General features: G+C 39.5%; 1 protein-coding gene across 1 annotated transcript in view; it reads left to right on the top strand.

The window, feature by feature from the left end:
- The window catches only part of LOC131976749 (neuroendocrine convertase 2-like), a 199,894-nt gene that overhangs the window by 128,493 nt on the left and 47,017 nt on the right, over positions 1-24,384 (top strand). The window contains exon 13 of the mRNA XM_059339903.1: positions 8,546-8,659. Within this exon, the coding sequence (XP_059195886.1) occupies positions 8,546-8,659 (114 nt within the window). The remainder of the gene's footprint in view (positions 1-8,545; positions 8,660-24,384) is intronic.

Raw genomic sequence — 24,384 nt, forward strand, 5'->3', positions numbered from 1 at the left:
CAAAGAACTATATTTGGTAACTTCAGGTAATATTTTGAGAAAAAAGATGCAAATTTACTAGATTAAAGTGGCAAATCTACAAGAAAAAAAGTTGCAGATTTAAGAGATTTAAAGTGGCAAATCTTCGCGAAAAAAGTCGCTGATTTACGAGAAAAAAGTGGGAAAAAAGCAAATTTTTTTCTCCCAGATTCACCACTTTAAATCTCAGAAATCTGCGTATTTTTTATTTCGTAGATTTGCCACTTTAATCTCGTAAACTTTTTTCCCAAAATATTATTTTCGTTTGGGTTTTTTTTTACACATTCTGGCAGTATGTAATATCCTCCAAAATTCTGTAGGGTTGAAATTTGGAATTTGCAAGTATTTCAATGAGTGCCCTATTAAGGGTTAAACTCTCTTTGGCATTCTCAAGCATTTTTTTTTTTACATTAGCTAATCAAGCCCAGATGTATTGTTTCTGTTCAGTGGATTTATGCCTTATGGCTGATATCAGACAGAATTCTTAACCTGTTAAACTTGCTTTCCAACTTCAGACTGACATTATCTCACTCTAAATGATTTCCCTGTGAGAGATGGGTGAAGAGAGAAATTCGATGTTCCCCAACTAAACACTAGAGACAAAAATATCTGCCTGAATCAAACCTCACTTTAAATCGACAGTGATGCGTGGCCATGCGAATAACATACTGGAATTGTAAGAGTGGAGCAGAGCAAAGTGAAAACAGACTAAGATGTCAGGTGATTTTGAGAAGATATGCCATTGTTCTTATTGTTCCTCCTTGTTTCGGGACACATGTTGACAATAACTTTAGTCCCCTACGGATCGGTCAGTTGATCAATTGCTTTTTAACCAATTGACTGTATAAAGAACGGAAGACATGTCTCCACCCCTTCTCACTGTAAAAAAGTGCAGCCAAATATACCCGATACAGGAGCTGTCAATCACAATGTCCCATAGCTATAATTACACATCTAATAACTAATTAAAACCAAATTTCTCAGAAAAATTACCACTTGAACATATATCAGTGGGAACTACCTAAAATAATAAAAAACCATAGTTGGGAAAAATGTTATTTGATGTGTGCTTTAATATTTTAGTTTGGCTCATGTCCCATCCACTAACATGGAGGGGGCAGAGTATATGACCTATATACTAATACTGTAGCCAGCCACCAGAGGTCTATCAAGATGTGTTGGCTTCACTTATGAGGAGCTGTCAGACTCATCGTCTTCATTTACAGTCCTTATTTTTTACTGAGAAACAGCTGTTTCTTGGCATGATGCCAGATGAGGCAGTCAACTTGGTGAAGTGAGTGGATTCAAAGGTCTTGACAAAGGCAACAGTACCTAACCAAAGAAATATTTTTACAAATTTTGAGCAGCATCAACAGTAACATTATTTGTTTATGCCAGCTGCAAATAAATATTAACTCTAGAATATAGAGTATCAAAACAACAAACATTATTTTGCAAGTATTGGTGTTGGGTTGCTCATTTCACAAAAACTATGCATGTATGCACAAACAAGAAAAATGCAGTATGTCCACATGCAATAAACACACTCCACATTCCATACAATATGCAGTATTGTTGCACTTGAATATATTGACATGCACATATGTTGTACTGTACATGTAAACTGATTTATATATAAACATACACAAACAGCACAGCTGAACTGTTTGTCATACAATCATTCACAAATGCATGATGAGAATAGGGTGCTGAACCAGCCATACACACACACACACACACACACACACACAGACATATATCCATGCTCATAAATACAGAAATACAGATCCATACTGTCCATCATACACACACACACTCTTGGGTGCTTGTGTACACATGTACTCATTAACCACAGGAATCGGGGCTACGCTGGTGGAGTGTATTTAAAGGAGATTGCAGGCATGCAGTTATTGGACTTAACCTAATTGATAAACCCATTAGTAACACTTGTTCAGATAACATGGGAGGAATCTCAGTCTGCTCACAGTCACTCCAAATGGGTTCACTTAGGCTTAGAGTGCAGCACATTAAGAGAAGATTACAGAGCGATGTGGAGCGTCTTACCAGTCCATGCCTCGCTACTGTAAGATTAATAGAGACGAACTAAGGACAGAGACGGAGAGAACATTGGACTCTGACACACCACAGGGTGGGGACACTGTGTATGTGAAGTTGTGCAGCAGTTGGTGTTCAGTGTGTCTGCATGTGTGTGTTTGTTTTGTTTGTACGTGTGTGCGTCTACATATGTTTTTGTGCAGCTAAGATGCAGTAGGTGACATACTGTCATGTGAATATATGCATGTGTGTTTGTGCACTTATATCCACTTGGGTGTTAGTTGCAATTTGATTATGCAGTAAATCCTAATGCAGAGTGTCCAAGCAGAAGATGTGCTTCCTGCAATGAGACAGTGGGGTTTAAACCGCTGCTTGTCTTGTACCAACACATTATACCCTGCTGACTAACAAGCGAGACTGCTAGTGATATCTGCTTCAGTTTCTGTTAAAATAAAAAGATGAACAAGAAATTGTGACTCACCGAGCCTCAGTAAAGCCTGCATTAGGGTGAATTTAAATGCATCAATCTCTTGATCTCTTGATTGTCCATGATACACGATGGAGTGAAGACTATTACTGATGTGAGCTGAAGCTGATGGTGGCTCATATTTGATCATACTCCTCATGTTTAAATTGGACATTTTCAAGCCACAAAATTACAAATATTCACAGATGAACTGGTCCAACCTTTTCTTCCCTGATATTTCCAACCCAAACTCAGGATATTGATGTGATGCCGGCACTCTTTATTTCAAAAATCTAAAATCTAAAAACCTCTTTGTTGATCTCATTAAGATGTATAATGTGAGGCTGTTACACACGGCCCTATGAAAGTATCACCAGCGATCGTCCGACTGATGAGAATTTGGTCAGACAAGAGCATATCAACCAACCAATCGACCAACCGACCAGAAGGTGTCCGCCTTAGTTACATGAAAGATATAACATCACTGGTATTTCCTGGATTATTTATTCGTTGTTATAGAAACAGAAAATTGTATTTAATGTGGATTGAGGATGTCAGCTACCTTATAGACCTTATGCACTTTTGTGCTAGCGCTGGTACAGATACCGTTCCAGCAAAACGGCCCTTCCAACAAAAATGACAGAATCAGTCGTTTCAGAAAATAGCGTAAGACATTATATTTTTACACTCAAGTGACAAAACTCTCTGGAAATTATGATGGGAGCAAAGGATTAAGTCAGATGATGTTAAAGAGCAACTGTACACATAGGGTAGATCAGTTTTGTGTTTTTTAAACACAACCACGATTGTTCCCTAACCTTACTTATGTTATTGGTGTTGTCACCTTGATGTCTAAGGTCCCTAACCTTAATGAAGTCAGAAACCTCAACCCTAACAACGTTGCACCAAATCTTAACCATAAAGTCACATCTGATTATGTGTCCCACTCCCTTTGTTGGCTTGATCGACCCTGCAGAGCAGTCTGATTGCTTGATGTTAGGCATTGACCTTGAGTGATTAGGGTCAGAGGATAGGTCTTGAACATATCAGGCACCTTGCCACAGAATGGACGTCTTGACAGTCCTAGCGCTTGACTGCCTCCTAGGGCGGGTCTTACCAAGAGAAGGAGCGGTAACAACATCATATCTTTTTTTTTTCTTTCTTTTTTTTGGCCCACCACCACCCCCCCACTTTTGGAGGACAACTTTATTTTTATTTACAGAACAAGAAAAGGTCAAACAACTTAAACAGAAAATAAGGTAAATAATAAAAAAAATAAAGATTAGATATTTACAACACCAGCTGTTGTTAACTTTGATTTCTGATCGTTAATAGGTAGGAGGAGGGTTATTGTGTGGCCATACATATATGCTGATAAGCAAATCAGCAGACAGACAGATATATAGACAGATATGACAACAACGTCATATCTAAAGCAAATAGATATTTTAACAGTGACTTGTAACTTTTTGGTAAGGAAATAAGAAATAGTGGAATCCGGCATCAGGCCAGAAAAAGCTTCTGTGTGTGGTTCAGATTTGTTTGATTCAATGGAATCCCTTAGATTTTAAGTGGTTCCTTCTGAACCACTTCATACTATGCTATAATCCCTTCTACAAGTGTAATACTTTTAATTTTCAGTGAAACTCTGATTCTTACGCTAAATTTTATAGGATAGAAATTCTAATGGTCAATCTAAATGTGCCATTATAATCGATTTGAAATTTGGAAATAGTATTGATGAATAATGAACAGAAACGATCAAATCAAATGATCAAATCAACAGAACCTTACTTAAAACAAGAGGCAGACAATATTGGCTGGATATCTGATTTGCAAAAGGCAATTACTGGAAAATTGACTGATGCCATATGACATTTTTCCATCTTTTCCCAGCTTAGAGCATTTGCAAACCCACAGTATACTGTATTCAAAGGAAATATATGGCTCACGATCCCTGCAGGATTTCATTTTCGATGGTTGTTTACTAGAAAAAATGTTGAGTGTGATGCTTCTGAATGATCGGGAGCTGACAGTGTTTTCCTCTGAGTCCTGATCTCTCTCTCTCTTTCTTTACCCCTCCGTCTTTCTGTCCCCTCGATTGCCCATCTTTTGCGTTCTCTCCCCTGGGCTGGACACTTTGTCCTTGCTCCCTGTCTCCTCCTCCTCCTCCTCCTCCTCCCCGTACTCCTCCTCCTCGTCCTCCTCCTCTCTGCCTGGGCCTAGTGTGAGTGATAAATTATTCGTGGGCATGCTCTGAGGGCCCAGGGCTGCTCATTCCTGCACACAGAGGACTAGCATTGATCCGGCCTGTGGTTCAACTTAATTGGAAACCCAGTTACACCAGCTACAGACACACTCTGACACACACAAACACAGTGGCGCGCACACACAGATGCAAGAACATGCACTTCCACACGTGCCATCTACTGTACAGCTGCATTAATACACACATATGCGCATTGTACAGTAATACACCTGTGTATAGGTGCGTGGATATTACAAATGTCAACATAATTATACAACACACACACAGACACACAATCCCCACATGCATTCATGCATTAAAGTGTTACAGAATTAACATCTGCCTCAGCATCGGCTACAGTATAGATGTTTCATGATTTAACAATGCAAATATACCAGCTGCAGTACATCATACGGTTTTTCGCATACACATTTTCTCTGCGGGGATACACAGCTTCAGTATACACTGCAAACACACAGACTTCAAGATTAAAACTCAGAAATTCACAGAAGTGCCTGAACTGACACACAAGGACAAGTAGATGGACACACACCACTGCATACACTCACAAGTACACGCACACACACTTTATAGTCACTAAGCCTGCATTCTAAGCAGCACTAAAGAGGAGTAACAGTCCACAGTGGAGCAATATGGAGGCCCAGGGTTATCGATTGGACTGAGACACTGACTATCATACAGCTAATAGATTACATCAGACACATCGGAGCGGCCCAGTCAATGAGGCCTGATCCTATTAACTGGGGATTTGTAAACAGTTGTGTGCTCACTGTGACGGCTGCTGTGCTGCTTTGTGAGCCTTGGCGAGGGGATGAAGGCTGTAAGGGTCTGAAGGGGGCTCGTATATCGTTGCACTCTGCCCCAATCTCCTGCGAGCTGCAGCCCGCTCGTGTTCATGGGAGTGCTAGACAACATGCTTTCATTTTATCCTCTTTGTAACAGTCATGTCAGTTGTATTCCTGAGGCTGCTGTCGATCCTTCAGAGGTTTAACATTTAGTTTAGTGTTATTTCATGCATGCATGCATTACTTGAATATTATTTTCCTTATGTCAGTGTCACATTACTTGTGAGTCACCTGATGGCCACACAGAAATCACGCCAGTGTTTTTTTTTAAAGATACGTTCAGTTTAATTGCTTGGTCAGACAGACATTCTGAAGGAAATCAATTAATTTTATTAGTATCAATGTTGTGAGTGGAATCCTAGATCTTAAGTTCCCTTTCGGAGAATTCACAGCATTGACCAATAGCAAAACATCTTGACATTGCTGACCTTGAGTTAGATGGCTAGCAAGTTAACTAATGTGAAAAAGTACTTTTAATATCAAGCCAATAATTTGGGCTGTGTGCAGATAGGATTTTAACAAGGAAAACTCATTTCGCCCATAAAGTCAGAATCAAATATTTTTTACCTCTTTCCATGAAATGATTGTGACAATGTGATTTATTCTCAAAACTGTATTAATCAATCTCCTCCAAACATATCACAATGAAAATGAAGCTTTCCTTGGAAGTTTTCCAGAAATGTACTGGAAATAATCTTACCCTGTGCAACCAATAACTAACCCTGGAAAGTGTATTAAAGGATCCTCTGCTTTAACTCGCATTTTTCTACTTTAGCTGCATACTATATTCCATAAATAGTGGTTTTGTGCTTTCTTGCAGCCAAAACCAAACCAACAGGAGGAGAAAACACATGGTCACTGAAACAAAGAGGTGGTGCTGAGGAAAAAAGTGCAACCTCCATGTGAAAGAAACCTCACAAGTTAACAGCTCAGTTCATCTTAAGTCCATTACAGTCTGAGCAATACTTCTGTTTAACCAACTCTATGGTGGATGCTGGTCGTGGGGTTTTCAGATTAATTTTCGTGGCCTAAACCTATTCACATGTCCCTTCAGGGGCTGTGCAGCAAAGAGGAGTGAAAACATTGAGGGAGAGAGAGAGATAGCAGTAAACTGGGTTCTCAGCCAGCAGTGTGTTTTTAAGAGCAAAACGACTTTTCCAAAATAAATAGATCTGTGTCGCGGACTGCTAGGAGAGAGAAAAGCCCTCGGTTCAATAATTAATTCCCGAGTCGAGGGTTTTGGAGAGCCGCTGATTGGGCTGATTCTTTTTTTTATTCTGTTATGATACAAAGGAGGCCGTTTGAAGTAATTTGTCCCAGAGAGAGCGGCTTGGAATACCATACATGCTTTGATTTAGCAAAGCAAATTTAATTTTGTTTGCTTTATGCAAACCAGCCGGGGCCGCGGGGGTTTCTCTGATTCCACCAGAGGGGTGATGGTGGTGGTGGTGCTGATGATGGAGGTGGGGGAGTGCACATAACAGAATCACGCTGCTGCCGCTAATATATAATACACAGCGCACACTCATACACACACAGACACATGCAGTGAGCAGCAACAGTTCAAAAGTACAAAGCCTATTCCCCCCCTACACACACACACACACACACACACACACTCCCAATCCCTTTGAAATCAAAGCTTAAAATAATTGTTTGTGCGTTGTGTTTTGTTTCATTCTATCCGTCTATTATTAGTGTTACTGGTATTATTCCTATCATGTTGTTTTAGCTGCCTGCTCTCGCTGCTTGCCGGGGTTTTGTTTTATGCTGCTAATGAAAGCTTCTCCCCTCGCTTTTGTTCTGCTTCGTTTTTTCCAATACGTGAATGGAATACATCTGTTTATATCTGTGCCTGATATTTCCTGAGATGTCTAACGCTCAACAGCACAATAATGAAGAGGCTACTTGTGATTTAGTTGTTGGCGAGGGCTTTTCTTCACATCTCTTGCACAGACATTTGCCATACTGTAGAGGTATAAAGATAGACTTTACCGTGGCTGCGAAGGCATGCATGATATATCGCAGTTATGTCATAAATAATGGGGAGAAATTAGGTCTAACTGTGTGGCGCACCTTTTAATTACCTTCACTCTGTTCTTCTGTAGTGGAGAATCGACTGTCCATGTACACATGTTGCGCAAACACTGGAGACATTTCTTCTCAGAAAGAGAAAAGGCTATTCAGAACGGGTGGCCAAGCGTTTTTTCTTATACTCCATTCAACTCATTTTCTTAGGGAACAATAATGAGTGGATAAAGCAGAAAAACCCAATTTCCTTTATGCTTTTTATATCCTGAAAAAGCCCTCGTTGACGGCCCTTTGGTCTTTTGTTATAGAAAACTGAGCTAATATCCTCCAGCTCTCGGCGCAGTTTAAAGGTCTTAATTGGATTCCATTAGTATATTGCTTGACATGACACTTGAGTCCGCTCTATTAGAATTCCCTTGCCTGGGATTAAAAAGAAGACTTTTTCTGCATTCGACTCTCTAGGCTCTTTTGTTAAAGTCTCAAATATTCTTTGTTGGATTCACAGTTTTTAGTGACACCATTATTAAAACCGTGAGCTTGACTTAAACAGGTGCTTTTATGTCTAGAGGACCTGCTGTAAAAGGCATGGCAGTGTCTCATCGCTGCAGTTTATGTATCAATAAACCTTAGCATTAATACAGTATAAGAATTACATTGGTGCCTGATAGAATGTGTTGTAAGCCCTATAAAACAGTTCTCCAGCCTCTTTCTACACATAAGCCCAGGTTGAGCTCCCTGCAGGTTTCTTTTCAGAGTATCACGCAGAGTTGAAGTGTTTCCTCTGTGGTTTCAGCCGGTGTAGAACACGGGCCGAAGGAAGAGTGTGTTTGATGATATTCTGTTTCATGTCTCTTACCCCAGTCCTGAGCTGACGTGGAGGGATGTTCAGCATCTGATCGCCAAGACAGCAAAGATCCCTGACTCCAAAGAGCCTGGCTGGAACATCAACGCAGCAGGATACCATGTTCACCATAGGTATTGTGATACAACATCCGTGCAAACAGTCAGTGGGTTTCCACATCGTATGGTGTTATTGCCTAGATTACAAATAAACCTAGCATTCTGCCAACACGTCTGCACACTTTTTAAGCAAGGTTTATCTGTAAACTGATCTGTATTAATCAATAATTTACATTTCAATAGTTTTTGTTTCCCAAGAACAATTTAGTTTGGTTGTGTCTCTTTAAAAACTGAGTGAAATCAAAAATTGATTTGTTTTAATCCTGTATCCCTGTGTTAGTTGATGCCAAATATATGTCAAAAAATCAGCTTTACATTAAAACCCCTGTCTTTTTTCTTCCTCTAAAATAGTCTTAATGTTGGATGACTTATCCTGCACTCAGGAGCGTCTGCAAAAGTTTATCTAATCAAATAAGACACCAGTCATATGAAAGTGCACTTCACCATTTGTGGGTGGTATTAGCTAACAGAGCAATATGGAGGAAGAGATTTGTGTTTGAATATCAGTGGGCAAAAAGTTTTGACTAACAAAACAATATGATTGAGGTCTAGTTTATTTATCTCTCCCTCGTCCTCCTGATGTAACGTCAGGTGAGGGAGATGCATGTGGAGCCAAAAGTCCTCTGTATCTACCACGCTAAACACTAAACCCACCCACTTTTTAGTGGTCTAATCAAATGCACATGATTTGATTTAAATCATCCTTATAATTTTACACTGTTTAAATAGTCCGCTTCACTTGGTGATATGTTGCAGGACAGAAGCTAGAAGACACGCTAACTTCTGTTTCAATATTCTGGGATTTTAAAGCAATAGTTCGTCATTTTGAGAAATACGCCTATTTGCTTTCTTGCTGAGAGTTACTCTCGATGAGAAGATTGATACCAATCTCATGTCTTCGCAATAAATATGAGGGTCGAGCCAGCAGCTGCTTAGCTTAGCTTAGTTTAGTTAGTCTTAAGACTGGAAACAAGGAGAAACAGCTGGCCTGGCTGCCTCAGTGTAAAACCATCAACCTAAAGCTTGTAATCTCTCGTATGTTTAATCCGTACAAAACCCACAGTGTAAAGAAGACAAGTTGTGGTTTTACGGGTATTTAGGAGCCAGACTATTTCTTGGCCAGGAGCTGTAACTTCCTGACCACTATGAGGTTGCCAGGCAACCAGCAGAGACTTCAGGAAGTTTCTGCTCCATGCCAAGAAATGGTCTGGCACACAACGCCCTGTAAAGCCATACTTTGCCAGGCTAGCTGCTTCCTCCTCGTTCCAGTCTTTTTTTGCTAAGATAAGCAATCTTCTTGTCTAACTCTTACCATTCACCAGTCAGCAACTGATTATTTAAGACACTCAATCAACAGCATATAAAAAAAACACATTCGGGTACCACTGTTAGTTATAGGGGATACTACTTAGTAGGTGAATCGAATAATGATTTTAAAGCTTTTATTTATGCTACAACATTGTTGTATGGTACATGGCATACATTACATGTGGACTATTTGTCTAACTATTAATTTATCTCTGTGTGTAAAATCACTGACTGATAATATCTTGAATTTAAAGTAAGGTCAGCAGCAGCACTGGTATTCTAGTCTTACATCTGTTAAAAAGATTAAATTAAAAATTAGCTGATTAATCAATTAATTTATTAATTAAAATTGTGAAATTCTAAAAGTGTATAAGGGCTTAGAACACTATTAAGCTGTTTCTCGGTTGATTCCATTTAATACACAGATTTGGTGTTACATTTTAATATGTTTCACCATGTGAGAATTGATAAAAGTAGTAAAAGAAAATCTCTCGAAAATTACCACATTAAGACACCAAGTCTTTATTATGTGAACAACATAAAAAAAAAACATGTTTTGATTTGATATCAAAAAGCACTTCTATTACAATGTATTGTCAGTATACCTAGAAATGCTAAATATCCTCTGAATGCTCCACTGAAGGTCTCTAGTTTGTGGGTGTACTTTCATGAGGCTGTGTTTATACAAGAGGTCACAAAAGGTCACTTCAATGAAATGGCTGTGGGGACTAACATCATGACACCTGCGTGAAATTGCTCATTGAATTCAAGATTCTCAGCTTTCCAGTCATACTCAATTTATACAATTCCAGTACTGTTTAGACCCCAGTATGCAGGAATATTCAAATGCAACTGTCCTGCAAACTTCATGGTTTTCCCCCTGAACTGCATGGGATGATCATGTATGCAAAGGGGAGAATCGTGGTTACCTATAGAATCAATTTTCATTGAGATATCTTTAAGTCAAGGGCCCCCTTTGAAAATTGCCATGTCAGTTTCTCCCTTGCTACTATTTAGCCTAACATTGGAGCATTATTTTGTGCCCTTCCTGGCAAAACTGAGCCCTTTACAACCTGAAAGAATCAAGTTGTCCGGGCCCACCAGCCATCTGAACACTTAAGTGAACAGCCCGCTATGGATCACACAGGCAGTGTCATCTTCCACTTGTTCACTGCTGTATTTGCCAAATGCACACACACCACTTTAACGTGCACACACACCTACACACTCTCCTCGTATAAAGCGCTTCAACCACAAAAAGCAGCTGTTTTATGACAGTTGAGACAGGTGATCTTGTCCAGGGAGGAGTGTCATTGTAATCCTCTAATGTTATTATCACACCCACGGCGTGTCTGAGTGTCCGCACCTGCTCTGATTTATATAGACAGAGGCTGGAGGAAATGGAGCTTCTCCCTCTGACTGTATGAAGCATGAATCTGGGAGGGAGAGAGAGAGTGAGCCCTGTGCTCCTCCAGACATCGTATAAACGCTTTTACAATGCTTTTACAATGTCAGCCAGGCGATGACATATCGGTAATCAGTCACAGCGCTTGTGATGTTTTCCTCTGCTCTCTCTCTCGCTCACCTTAAAATTTCCTTCCCTCATGCTGCCTCTAACTCACACTCCTCACCTGTCTTTGTAGTTTCATTTCCCATCCTTCCTCTCCTCTTCTTTTCCTCTTTTCTGGCTATTATTCCCTTTCACTGCCTTCCTGTTTCTCTCTTCCATCCCCTCTTTCACAGCATGCCATGTCATAAAATAGATTGTAATTACTGTGTTGCTGTGAGAAGAATGGATTAATTAAAATATAATGATGCCGATCACACCAGCGGGCGTCTGTTGAAATCTGTCCATTTAGGGGCTGTGGCTGAGGACTTGTAATGCCCAGATCATACTGCAGCGGCCACGCTAATTATGAAGAATGGTTTATTGCATGGGGAAGGACGGATGGACTAGACAGAGCAATGAGCACAGGGTCACTTACCATCAATGAGGTTGTTACAATACATTAAAGATTAGATGTGATATCTGTAATGAGAGGATCCGTGTTTAAGAAAATTGAAGATAACACTGAATGCTTATAGGTTATAGTGGGACGTTAGTGGTCTTTAGTCTGTTGTTTGATTTGTGGTTTGATTTATCAGATGATTGAATATTTTTACTGGACACCATTCTACATGGTGTTGCCAGTTGACTTAATGGTCATTTAGACAGTTTGCAAAAGCAGGCACACAAAAAGTGATTTTTCTTGTGATCATAATGCATGTTTAAAATGAATTTCGTGTCTAGAAATGTTGAAGGAACAATAGTTAGTATTAGCAGTGATAGCCAGATTTACATAATAGACTAAAAAAAGTAGTCCCACCTACAAATCACAGCTCCAATCTGACTTTTTAAAACCATTGTCATCGGTGGTTATACTTTGAGTAATTTAGATACTATGCAGTTACATGTCAGCTTTGTAATGAAAGTATAATTGAACTTAAATTGTTACAGTAACTGTTCAAAAGTGTCCACACTCCCTGGTACAAAATGCCATTACTACACCTGTTGTCATGTTCATCACAGATACCTCAAAAACACTCCTGCAAGTCACTGGTTGCTTGTTTATTTTTTGTTTCATTCTCTCTGGACCTTTGTGATAATTATCACCAAATATGCCTTGGTCCTTCAGCACTGAAGTGTTGTATCTCTACCTTAAGAGATGACCGCCAGTCTGTCTTGATTCTGCTCAGACAGTTAAATCCCTGCTCACATATAGCTGAAGAGGCTGCATGTTTTGTTGTTTGCTCTCCCTATTTTTTATATAAAGTTTTTTATAAAGTGGTTGCCACTGATGGCAACCACTTTATCCAAAGCCCAACAATTGATTGCCAATTTCTCAATTTGGTTGCCAATGGCAGCCTGGCAACCATGACCGTCAAACCCTGCAAATTCAATTTTCATCAAGAGAAAAACTGAGGAAAACCATATCACAGTGCTGATAATTACTTTTTTAGGTGTAGTGCAAAAGCAACAATGAAATGATTCAGTTAATCAAAATTTGAATGAGACAATGTTACTTTTGTTGTACAGCAGCCACTGTTACTATGAAATGCACTGCAACTTAAAACAACACATGCAAATAGACACAACATACAAATGAATAGAACATCATCACCACTTAACCAACACATGCTGTGCGTTGCAATTAGAAAACAACACTGCAAATATTCAAAATGCAGGCAAATTGAGAAACATATTCATCTATATAGTAACATGCACAGAATGAAACAAACTGCACATCTTGCTGTATGAAAACATTACTGCAAGTCAATAAATGACACAGCAATGGAAGCTTCTATGTAACATGGCAAACTAGTAACTATATAGCTAATATATTCAATATTATCAGAATCACGGCATCAGAATGCCAAAAATAAAAATAACGCATTTTCGAACATTATTGACAAGTAATGGATGTATTCCTCAGTTTTTTGTGAAACGTTTGTTATCTTGCCTTTGACTTTGAAAGTTTTTGCACTTGCAGTGTGTTTTGTAATGCTGTATGTGGGTTGTCAGATTGGAGTTATGCTTCTTTGCTTGTGTTTCGTCTACCTGCATGCCTTCTTGTAAGTTGCAGTGCATTAGTCTCTCTTGACCTCTGTACACTGTGGCCTATGGGACAACTGCACGGGAAAGATGTAGTTTACAATATTTCCCATTGTCAACAGCACCAATGCTCCAAAAAACAGCATTTTTTTTTTCAAATTTGCTCCGTAGATGGCACATCAAGACTTTTTACTTCATCCCCAATTGGTGTCGGTTGATGTCTTCAAAGACGTTTCACAAAGTGGCCTGTGTATATGAATGACTTCACAGTACTACTAGTAAAAAAGAGCCACCAAGTCAGCAAACTGACTCTATAATCTTCCGCAACACATCTGTCCTCCTCCTTTAATTTTGCAATAATTAGCCACAACAAGTTTCTGGTGAAACCTTTCCAAGAACGACTGTAGCATCAAAAGCTCCTGGTGTATTGACTTAGGCAACAATGTTTAATTGCTTATAAATTAAACATACATTTGCAGGAGGACAACTATGCAATTCCTTCTTTCATAAGTTACATAGTCTTACTTTAAATTAGAAAAATCAATAGCTATATTATACAGGGAGCGTGCACGGATTGAGGACAGATGGTTGCAGTGAAAGAAGCAGTTGCCTGGCTTTGTAAAAGCTGAGGGAAAAATAGCTTCCTTATAGATGCTGGCTGAGTTGGCATTGATGTGTGTGAATGTATGTTTATGTGTGTGTGTGTGTGTGTGTGTGTGTGTGTGTGTGTGTGTGTGTTTGGGGATTTGGGGGGTTGTTGGGTGGGTGGAAGGGTTGGTGCTTGCATCCCAGAGTTCCCATCTGTTTGACCTCCATATAGACTGGGAGCTTTAGAAACTCTGATGTTGGGGAGTGACCCCCCCACCCCCTCTGCAGCCCCCCCTTCACCCTCAGCTCCCACCGCCATGAGGACAATAAACATGTCAGCCGCCACACGCCAGAGCAATCTGCAATCAGATTTACTGTGCATGAAATATGGTGGTGCTTTTATTGGTCCAAAGACTTGTCACTCATAATTTATAGGCTGTTGCCAAGCCGGCTGTGATGTCAGCGAGCTCCAAGCACCCTCAGGAGAATCAGAAGGGAGAGAGTGAAAGAGATAGGGGTGAGGGGTGGTGATCGGGTGGGGGTTTACAGATATAAGAGGACAGAAATTTGTGTGTGTGAGAGAGAGAAGAGAAAGAGAACGAGGGGGGAAAAGTGATGGGAAGGGGTGAAAGGAGGAAAAAAATAACACGCATCCATCCTGTTCCTCTCTGTGGTGAGTTTATCAGGTTGAGCGAGCGAAAGTGTCAGTTTTTTCCAGGGCCTGTACAAATGGATCTCCCCCTCCTCTCCTCTCCTCTCCTCTCCTCTCCTCTCCTCCAGCGATGCTTGCTATCCTTTGAACACTGACACCTATTGATCACATGGTTGACGGTGGAAAAAAAAATTAATCTGCGATTCACATCTCCACTTGAAGCCTCTCTGACCCAGAAATAGAAAGTGGAGAGTCTGGTGTTAGTGCGGCTTGCACCGGAGGGATGACGTACGGAGAAGAAGCAGAATGTCCAAACAGGCTTAATTTAATTTAATCTCTTCTGATAGCATAGGTGAAACTACAGTAATTATCCTGTGGGAGATTTAGATAGAAAATAACAGCGGTGGAATAGATCAAAGAAGCGCTGCCCTCTCTGCAAAGACAAAGTGAAAATCAAGGAGAATGCATGAGTGGTAAAACGGTATCTTACAAAAAAAAAAAAAAACTTGTATGGCATTAAAAAATGAGATAACATTCAATCCCTCTTTTGAAAAATGATACTCTGTTCACAGAGAACTATTAGAATGTTTACATTTGCGGCATTTTGTTCCATATCAAAATAATTAATTGCCTCCATTTTCAAATTAAAAGTACATTACAACACAATTAAGGATGCAAATGAGTCTGGGCCTGTCACGAGGAGCCAGGAAAAGTGAAAGAGTGACTCCGTTGATGTATGAGAGTTTGTGTGCTTTTTTGTGTATTAGGTGTGTCGCAATGGATCATTGTGCATGAGTGTGCATGTGTGTTTGTGTACTTGCATGCAAAAAAATGTGCTTTGCTGCCTTTAGTGAAGAGGAAGACTCAGTGTTGAAATTACATCAGCATAGGGAAATAAATCAGAGCTCTGCAGTAATAAACAACTGAGTAATTAGGTCACTCTTCCCTCGGTAACTGATCGACCAGAGGAGCAGATACTATGTTATTCCTATTGTGTTAAAGGCTTCTGTCAGCAGTTTAAAAAAAATCACCCAACATAAATACAACACACACTTTTACACACACATTTCTCTATCCCTGCTTCCTTTCCAGGGGCTCTGACCTCCAATGAGCCTGTTCCGTGAAAGATGTCTACATCTTGCCAGAAACCGGGGACAGTAAAACATAATTTTGTCATAACCTTCCCTCTTTGGAGGGAAAACAGATATAAAAGTATATAGCCTGTGGTTTACTGCGAGTCCCCCTCACCCAGCCTGGCAGCAGCACGCAGGGCTGATGGATGCCGGGCGTCGGCCGACTTTTAATTGCTCGTAAATTTTTGATCCAGGGAAAACGCCACGTTCTCCTTGTCCCCCGGCGACATGGGTGACGGAGCCGCTCAGGAGGGAATAAAAGAGCCTCAGTGAGGACCACAGAGAAGACAGGAGTGAGAGAAAGAGGGAAACACAGAGACACACTAACACACTTAAAAAGATACAGGCACATCAGCAGAGGCTCCATAGCTTAGGAGGTAGAAGACCCTGTGAGTGTATGTTAGAAAGAACAAATTTGTCGAGACTGTCTTCCCAAATAACAGAATAATGTGTCGTTTGTAGACCTTATGACCCATATTTACATCTGTCAGTAACAACACCCTTTAGTGGCCATGGTAATTAATAATCAAACAAACCACGGACTTTCACCCAGCAGGACGGAGTTCGTGTCCCATGTGAAAACAAAAGTAAATGATGCGATTTAAACATTACTGAACTTACGTGCGTCACGTTTATACGTAACTATGTCACTTCCAGTTGTCACATCGTCCTGGTAACTACTTCACTTATGGCATTTATGTGCATTTATTTACTGTTTAAACTGCCTTTTATAACATCTAACCAGGTACTTGTTTTACCCTAAAGCTAAATCAGTGGTTTTGTAGTCTTGATTCAATGAAACTGCACCCTTTTTTTTTTTTACAACAGCGACATGTGCGCTATTTTTAGAATGTTGTTCCAGCGAATCGCTCATATGGGTCGCTATGGGTAGTACTGATAGACGACCTATTCTGTTGTTTAGGTTGGAGATCTTGTTAAGCATCACCAATCAGCTACGTAACTACCTCACTTGTCATTTACGTGTATTTATTTGACTTTTTAACTATCTTTTCTAACACCTAACCATGTACTTTGTTGTCCTAACCTAAGGGAAGTAGTTTTGTTTCCTTTTCCGAAGAAAAAAACAGTCATTTTACTGTACGTATGACAATTTGTTGATCTCCTGCAACTGGTAATGGTGCTATTTTGGCTTATGGTTTTATCAACATAAGTAGCAATTTCATCATTTTTACTTCTAGATAGAAAATCAATCGAAATGAGTTTGCAATTTGAATTATTAAAAAACTAAAATTGTTAACATTAGCTGATAACTCAGATCCACCATCTCGTCCCTGTATGGTCACTTCTGGCTCCAAAAAGCCAGAGTGGCAACAGCTCAAAGTTTAAGTCTTAAAATGATCCAGAGTACAAGAACTCACTAGTGGCCTCTAGGATCTTTGTTGGTTAAGTAAGTGATGTTCCCATCCTCATATTCTTGCTAGCAGTGCAGAAATGTCTCAGCATGAACCATCAAGAACACATATTAGTTGACCTCTGTAAGTCTCTGCAAAGATATACTAAGAGTTGTGCAGCCTATGAGATATAGATAGCCCCTTTAATTTTTAAATAAGAGACATCATCAAAGGAAAAAACATTTTACTCTTTTACTCCATTTCTCCTGTAGAGACTCACTGTACAAATGCTCTGTGTCACTTTGGCTGCAGGACTCAGAAAGCCTCTATCTAGCAGGGTGGAGAACTGAGGTGCAGTAGGCTGCATTTGCATACAGAGCTTTCTTTTTCTTCTGTTACTGTGGAACAGTCCTTTAAGTGCCCGTACAGTGTTGACAGTAATGGAGATGAGATTGAAAAATGGGGCTTAAAAACCGTCTCTGCAGACTTTTGACTGTTGCCAAGCCTAACAGATGCTCATCTGATCAATTTCTTACCCCGTTTGTCTCCCTCCTGAGATGAAAGTAGAGGAGATAAATATAGGTTTATCCCACCATTTGCTTGCTCATTGCAGTAAGGTCTGACATCCTGCCGAGGATTCTGATTATTTCCTTCTAGCGTGTCAGACTCGGTCTAGCCTCAGATCTCTATCACTATTTTCTCCTTTTTCTCTCTCTCCTTTTTCTTTGCTTTTTCCTCTCCTTCTTCCCCTGCTGTTTGTGTTGTTTCAGTTTCATTTGGTGGTTTTCGACTCACCAGGTTTGGCCTGTTGTGATCTTTTTCCTTCTTACATCGATCCTGCTTCCATTTCCCCCCATGGTGGCCAAATCAAGACACACGCCGATCATCCACAGGTCACAGTCCAGGCCAGAGGTCAGAGGTCAAAGGGTCAGGCTCTTACTCACCTCTCATGTGTGTGTATGTGGGGACAATTACAGTGATGGAGGTTCTCATCAGACATATTTTTCTATTTAATACAGACACAACACTACATACATGGCTTATACCCATCATGTGCATGTTTTTGACATACATTTTTTTATACTTTTTAAAATATTTTATATGTGCCCCATTTAATTTTCACTTCCTATTTACTCTGGATGTATATGACTACATCACTCAGATATGAACAGAGAGTGTGATCTGAAAAGATGTAAATCTTTGCAGTAATATTGTTTATTTATGTATGCATTTAATTTACCTGATTGACACAATTTGCCACAAACTTCCTCTCAGAGTCATATCATAGTGTAGTGCAAACACACAGACATTTTTTATATGATTAACGTCCATACATCCAAGTTATTGTGTATAAAGAGCATCATACAGAAACTGCTAGTATCCAAAGCAAGTCTTTCCTTGATGCAGGACAGGTTAACTTTATGCTAAAAAATAAGTAGCGTATGATATATGATTTTTTTTTTTTAAGTTTGATATTCAAACATTCAGGGAGGTTCATCCTCAACAATTTTCATCAGTTTTCACCAGATTTGCTTGGCTGGTGATCCACTTGTGTTACTGTTATGTTATGATCCAATACTGAGATGTGCCACCTTGCAGACTTGACAGTAGACAGGAAACCAATAAGCTTATCTTAGGCGCAGTCTTAAAACTGCAGGCAAAGTGGTTGCTCATTGACATTTCTAACCAACTCTCACTACATGTACAACATAATTTTTACTGCCCATAACAGTCTGTGGCTGGTATAGTTTTCACCTTGTGTGTGTGTCATCATGGCAAAATGTGGTCCTGGAGACATTTATCAGCTATCACAGAAGTGGTTCTGAATACTATGCCAGTGGCTGTCTGTGGATGGGTTTTGTCACTGTGATAGTGTCACAATTGTGCAAGATTCAGTCGCGAAACGTTACAGATATGTAGTCAAGATAAAAATGAAGGCAAAGTTTGAAGATGGGTGTGGTCCCAACAACACAACCAACCAGAAGTAGGGGTGTTATAGGCAAGGACCCAATGACTCCCCACTCAACTCCCCTGGTCCCATTTTGCATCACAGCTGTTGTGGTCCTGTTGCAAGATGTTCACTCTCTCTTTTATAATTCTACAGTATTGTCCAGTGAGCTAATATGGCACATTTGTTTGTTTGCTGCACTTTTTTGCTGTAGACTGTAACCAACTTTTGGAGCTGGGATTTAAATTCAAATCACTAAACTTTATTATTTGGTTAATTTTGGTATAGAGTTTAAATATTGTTTTGTGTGTGTGTTTTACTGTACATACATTATCTGATGTGGAGGCTTAATAATGGGCATAAACAGACAGAACTGGCTCGTAATAAGAGAATGGATAGCCATGATGGATGATGAAACAGAGCACCTGTATAACCTGTTAATCAGGAGAAAATCCAGAGATAAAGGTGATCTCTTAGAAGTGAAGAGCAAAAACATCTCAGCAAGACATGAGTATTGCCAAAAAAGAGGACGTAGAAAATGAAAAGATAATACTGACAATGTATGGTTTCCCAGTATGAAAATGATAGTCATCCAGATTCCATGATATCACTGTTACAGTCTTTTTCACGCTATCTGACTGACTGCCATACAGTCATCCTACAGGCTGACCGACACACAGACCCAGAGCTCGCTTCCAGCGGGCACAAAGGGAGAGAGACGGGTGAGCCTGATCAACCCCAGTAGTGTCAGCCCAATTACTCATTCTCTTAAAGGGCTATTAAAACATAATTGCCCGGCGATTTACATCCAAGTTAACGTGGCCTCGAGATAATTTATTATTTTCCATAAGCCCTTTCTTTTGTGTGCCGACTGAAAGAGTGTGGGGGGGGGGGGGGGGGGGGGGGGGGGAGAGGCAGACTGTAATTTCCTGAGTCATGAAGAAAGGCATGTTGGCAGCCCAGTGTAATTGTTTAAACCCCACTCTCAGACACCTTCCAGTCACCCCCTTTTAATCCTCGTTATCGCTCTCATTAGCCCTGGGTCAGGGGTCATTCAGCTCCCCCTAGAAACACAAACACAGTGCTGGGAAGAAGAAGGGATGGATGGTGGGCTGGGTGAGGGGACTAGAGGGCTGGGGTTGGGGGGGGAGACGGACAATTTTACTCCTGCTTGACTGTAACTGCTTTATCCAACTTTTTATCTGTGGAAAAGAGTTACTTTCAATAAATTGTATGCTTGGTTTTAAGTGATTTTACACTGTAAATGAATTGGCTATGGAAATGATACATTGGAAATGACAAAATATGTTTTTTGCAGTGATAGTCATAGTCTGTATGTGTTCTGATATATGATATTACAACTTCTGTATTGTTAGTGAAAACATCCTATATATGTACTATACCTTGTTTTACGGTGAGAGGTTATCAGTTGGGCGTACTTGTAGCCTGGCAGTTAAGACATAACACAAAACTGCAACATCTGAGGTTGGATTCATGTTATGCTCTTCTCTGCCTAGAGACTAATGCCCCCAAAAAGAGGTTATTATCTACACTAAGGCTTAGAGACACCATGAATGCCAAGACCTTTAAACTATTTAAACTGGTAAGCACATTATGATATATTCATACTAAAATGCCCTATTAACACTCTATAGCATTAGGTATTACTTTGGCATGGTAAGCATGCTAAAGCTGATGCACTGCCAAAATGTTCTGGGTAAAACTTTGCACTGTAGAACTCTTGTTTGTGAGTAGCAGACTATGTGGGTCACAGGGTGTACTGGTTATAAGGTGCATACTGAACCCAACGTCCTGTACTGAATACTTTGGGATTAATACACATACCATTACACCCCTACTATCTATCTAATGCAGTTGATGTGTCTTTTCTAAGCTGCTGACTTTTCACCGTAGAACTCTTGTTTGTGAGTGGCAGACTATGTGGGGTCACAGGGTGTACTGAATATAAGGTGCATACTGTTCGGTGTGCACGAGTTCAGAACCATTTGGACCAAGTGGGCCAAGTTGTCCATGAGGAATAATGCCAATCTTGAAATGCATTGTAGCTATAGTAGCTGTTTTTCTAAGCTTCAGTTATATTTCTTCAAAAGCGTGCTCTTGAAATGGACACAAGGTCACCCTGTGTCCAATTCTGTTTATTTATGAAAAAAATCATGGAATCCCAGTGTGGGTGTGACTGACTTCAACTCAATTTGTGCCGCTGTTTGAACTTGCCTTTAGTATATGTGTGCAAAAAATAAGCAAATTATATTTTGCACGTTTTGTCATGTTCATCCGTCCGAAATCAACAAATTTCAATGCACATTTTGAAGTTTAGCATGGGTCTTGATGGAAACAAAATTTGAAAAATGGGCATGGGGGGAAATGCTTGCTTGAGGTGTTTTTTTTTTTTTTTTGTTAATGCACTTAACGGGAGATGAAAGCGCTTTTTGCGAATAAGTTCTAACATATCGAACATTTAACTCGTGACTAATCAGCTGTTTCCACTCTGCAGGTCAAGCAAGCTGACATGAAAGAACAATTATAGGTTGCCTAGTTGAATCTAATTCCTGAAGACATATTCTGTCATGGATGGCCAAAGTTCTCAGATTAGCAACCTATATTTTTTCAATCTCTTCTTCTTCTACTGTTTTCTTTCTCGCATAATCTCTTCCTCTACTACTCTTTACTGACAGTTTAGCCTACAGCAATGCGTTTAACCGCCATCTTCTGACCAAAGTATGTTTATGCAGCTTTGTTTATTCGTTGATGGAAATGGCCTTAATTCATATTTTCTTTAATGCAACATTTTAAAATTTTGCTCTTTAACCCATAAGAATCTTGACCCAGTTATCCTTAAAGGAAAAGAATGGGGGATATACCACAGACCAAGTGGACTACATAGAACACATTTAAGATGTTTTTTCAAAATACTACCCCTAAATGTCAAAGATATGAGATGTGACATATACGTTACAATGGGCATTTATGGTATTTATATTTATGATATTTCTTATTTTAAAATGAAAAACCAGACACCTTTTCTGCTCACAGAGACACAAATTTGCCTTTTTCTTTGCATCTCCAAAACATTTATCAAAATTATTTTTCAGATTTGCCTTTAAGTAACAAAATAATAATAAATCAATAATAAATAAAAACAAATAACCATTTGCCTTTTTGTTTGCATCGCCATAACATATATCAAAATTGTGACTTTAATTTGTTCAGGAAATATGGTCAGAACAAGTTAAATGCAATACAGGACATTAACAGATTAGAATTGTTAAATGGTCTAAACTTAGTCTAGTAGCAAAACATTTTTTGAAATTAGCTACTTTTTCACATTTCTGTTTCCAGTCATACCCATATTTTAGAGAAATCACTTCAATCGCTTAGGAATTTAATGAGTTAAGGTGAAGCATAAAGCTGAATATTGGAGATTATAGAAGATTTAAAGTGTTTGTTACACGGGTGTAACCATGGGTTCTTATGGGTTAATGGAAACACAGCTACTTTTTGTAAACTAAAGAGACTAAATGTAACATACAAATTCTGATCTTTTCTCCCTCTCTCTCTCTCTCTCTCTCTCTCTCTCTCTCTCTCTCTCTCTCTCTCTCTCTCTCTCTCCTTGATTGTGCTCAGATCCTGCTCACCTCCTCTGATCTGTCTGCAGGAATCACAACCTTGTTTTCCCCCCAGTGTCCCTCTCTAATTGAAGCTAATAAAGATCAATTAAAGTCATTAAGGGCTTTTTTAAACGAGGCCTGGCTACTAAATACATTAGCAGGCTCTCTGTCTTTCTCCATCTATAGTATATGTCTCTCTCTCCTTACTTTGCATGCACAGGGGCCTGTTGAGGTCTTTCGGGGCCAGGGTGTTTCCAGGGTCACATCAATGAACAGTAGTCCTGGCTGTTCTTGGAGCTGACATTTAACCACTACATCTGAGGCCAGTACCAGTATGTTTGCATTAATTCTGCCAATAGCTAATGCTTGTGCTGACATTCAGTGTGTTTCAAGGTAAAATCAGCAACATTTGATAGAAGAGAGATTTGTTTTGATGAAAATCGAATTCTGAACTACCAGCGTCTGTTCAGACTCCCTCAATCACACAGGAACTGATGTTTTTTTTCCAATTCCAGTTTCACATGCCAGTGTTAGACACACTAGTTTGACTGACAGGTTCAGAACACCAGTGAAACGGCAAGTGCTTGAACCAGAAAACATGGAATATGACATGACATTTGTGGTTCAGAGTGAAACGTCTTGACAACTGTCCAATACAGCGTAGACTGCCATGCAGTTTGGTGCAGACATTCATGGTCTGTTTCAACCTTGGGTTGGCAATTTTTTTCGCAGCGCAATTAAATACAAAGTCAAAGTCAGAGATGCAAGTAGAGGCAAAATTTTTACTGTTTGCACCAGGATGCGTGAACAATGTAAGCCCCACGACGTGAATTATGTGATAATTTTAAAAGTTTGCTTGTCCTGCAGACAGTCCTGACAAAACATGAAGTCAGGCTTTTTACACATTGACATCATTTTATATCTGATAAAGAAACTGATGAAACTGTACTTGCGCTGTTGTTTATTTGGTTTTTAAGACTTTGCTCATCCTCAAAGTGGAGAGGGAGCAGATGACCATTTGATTCCTTGTTTACTGTGACCTCACAATGTTTTATATAATTATAAAGTAGCTGTGGCACACAATTGCAAACTGTATAAATGATGAATGAAACACTTTATTTAGATAGCCTGATATAGAAAGGGTAGAAAAGAGTACTGGTAGCTTTTGAGAGGTTCCAATGTGCAGGAAAAAAAATCATGGTATGCCAAAGAGTAAAATGAAGAAGTACAGATACTGCTTACCACTGAGTACCGTCCCACTACTGTTGCACTGCATCTCGCACATATATAATATGACAATATAATGTGACAGATCGCCAAAAATACACTGTTTATCGTTGAAAGAAAATGTTAAACTTTCCAACAGTCCTTTAACAGATCATCAGTTGCAAAAGTTTCTGTTAGAAAAAGTATCCGAAACAAAGATTAAAAAAATTAGACTTCTGTCAAAATGTATTGTAAATGTCTAATTTAAAACGTTGCCAAAAATAAACCATTTGGAATAACTAGATCCTGTTTAAAACATTAAATTCTGCATT

The sequence above is a fragment of the Centropristis striata genome, chromosome 8, assembly GCF_030273125.1.
Source record: "Centropristis striata isolate RG_2023a ecotype Rhode Island chromosome 8, C.striata_1.0, whole genome shotgun sequence".
In the NCBI taxonomy this organism is placed as follows: domain Eukaryota; kingdom Metazoa; phylum Chordata; class Actinopteri; order Perciformes; family Serranidae; genus Centropristis; species Centropristis striata.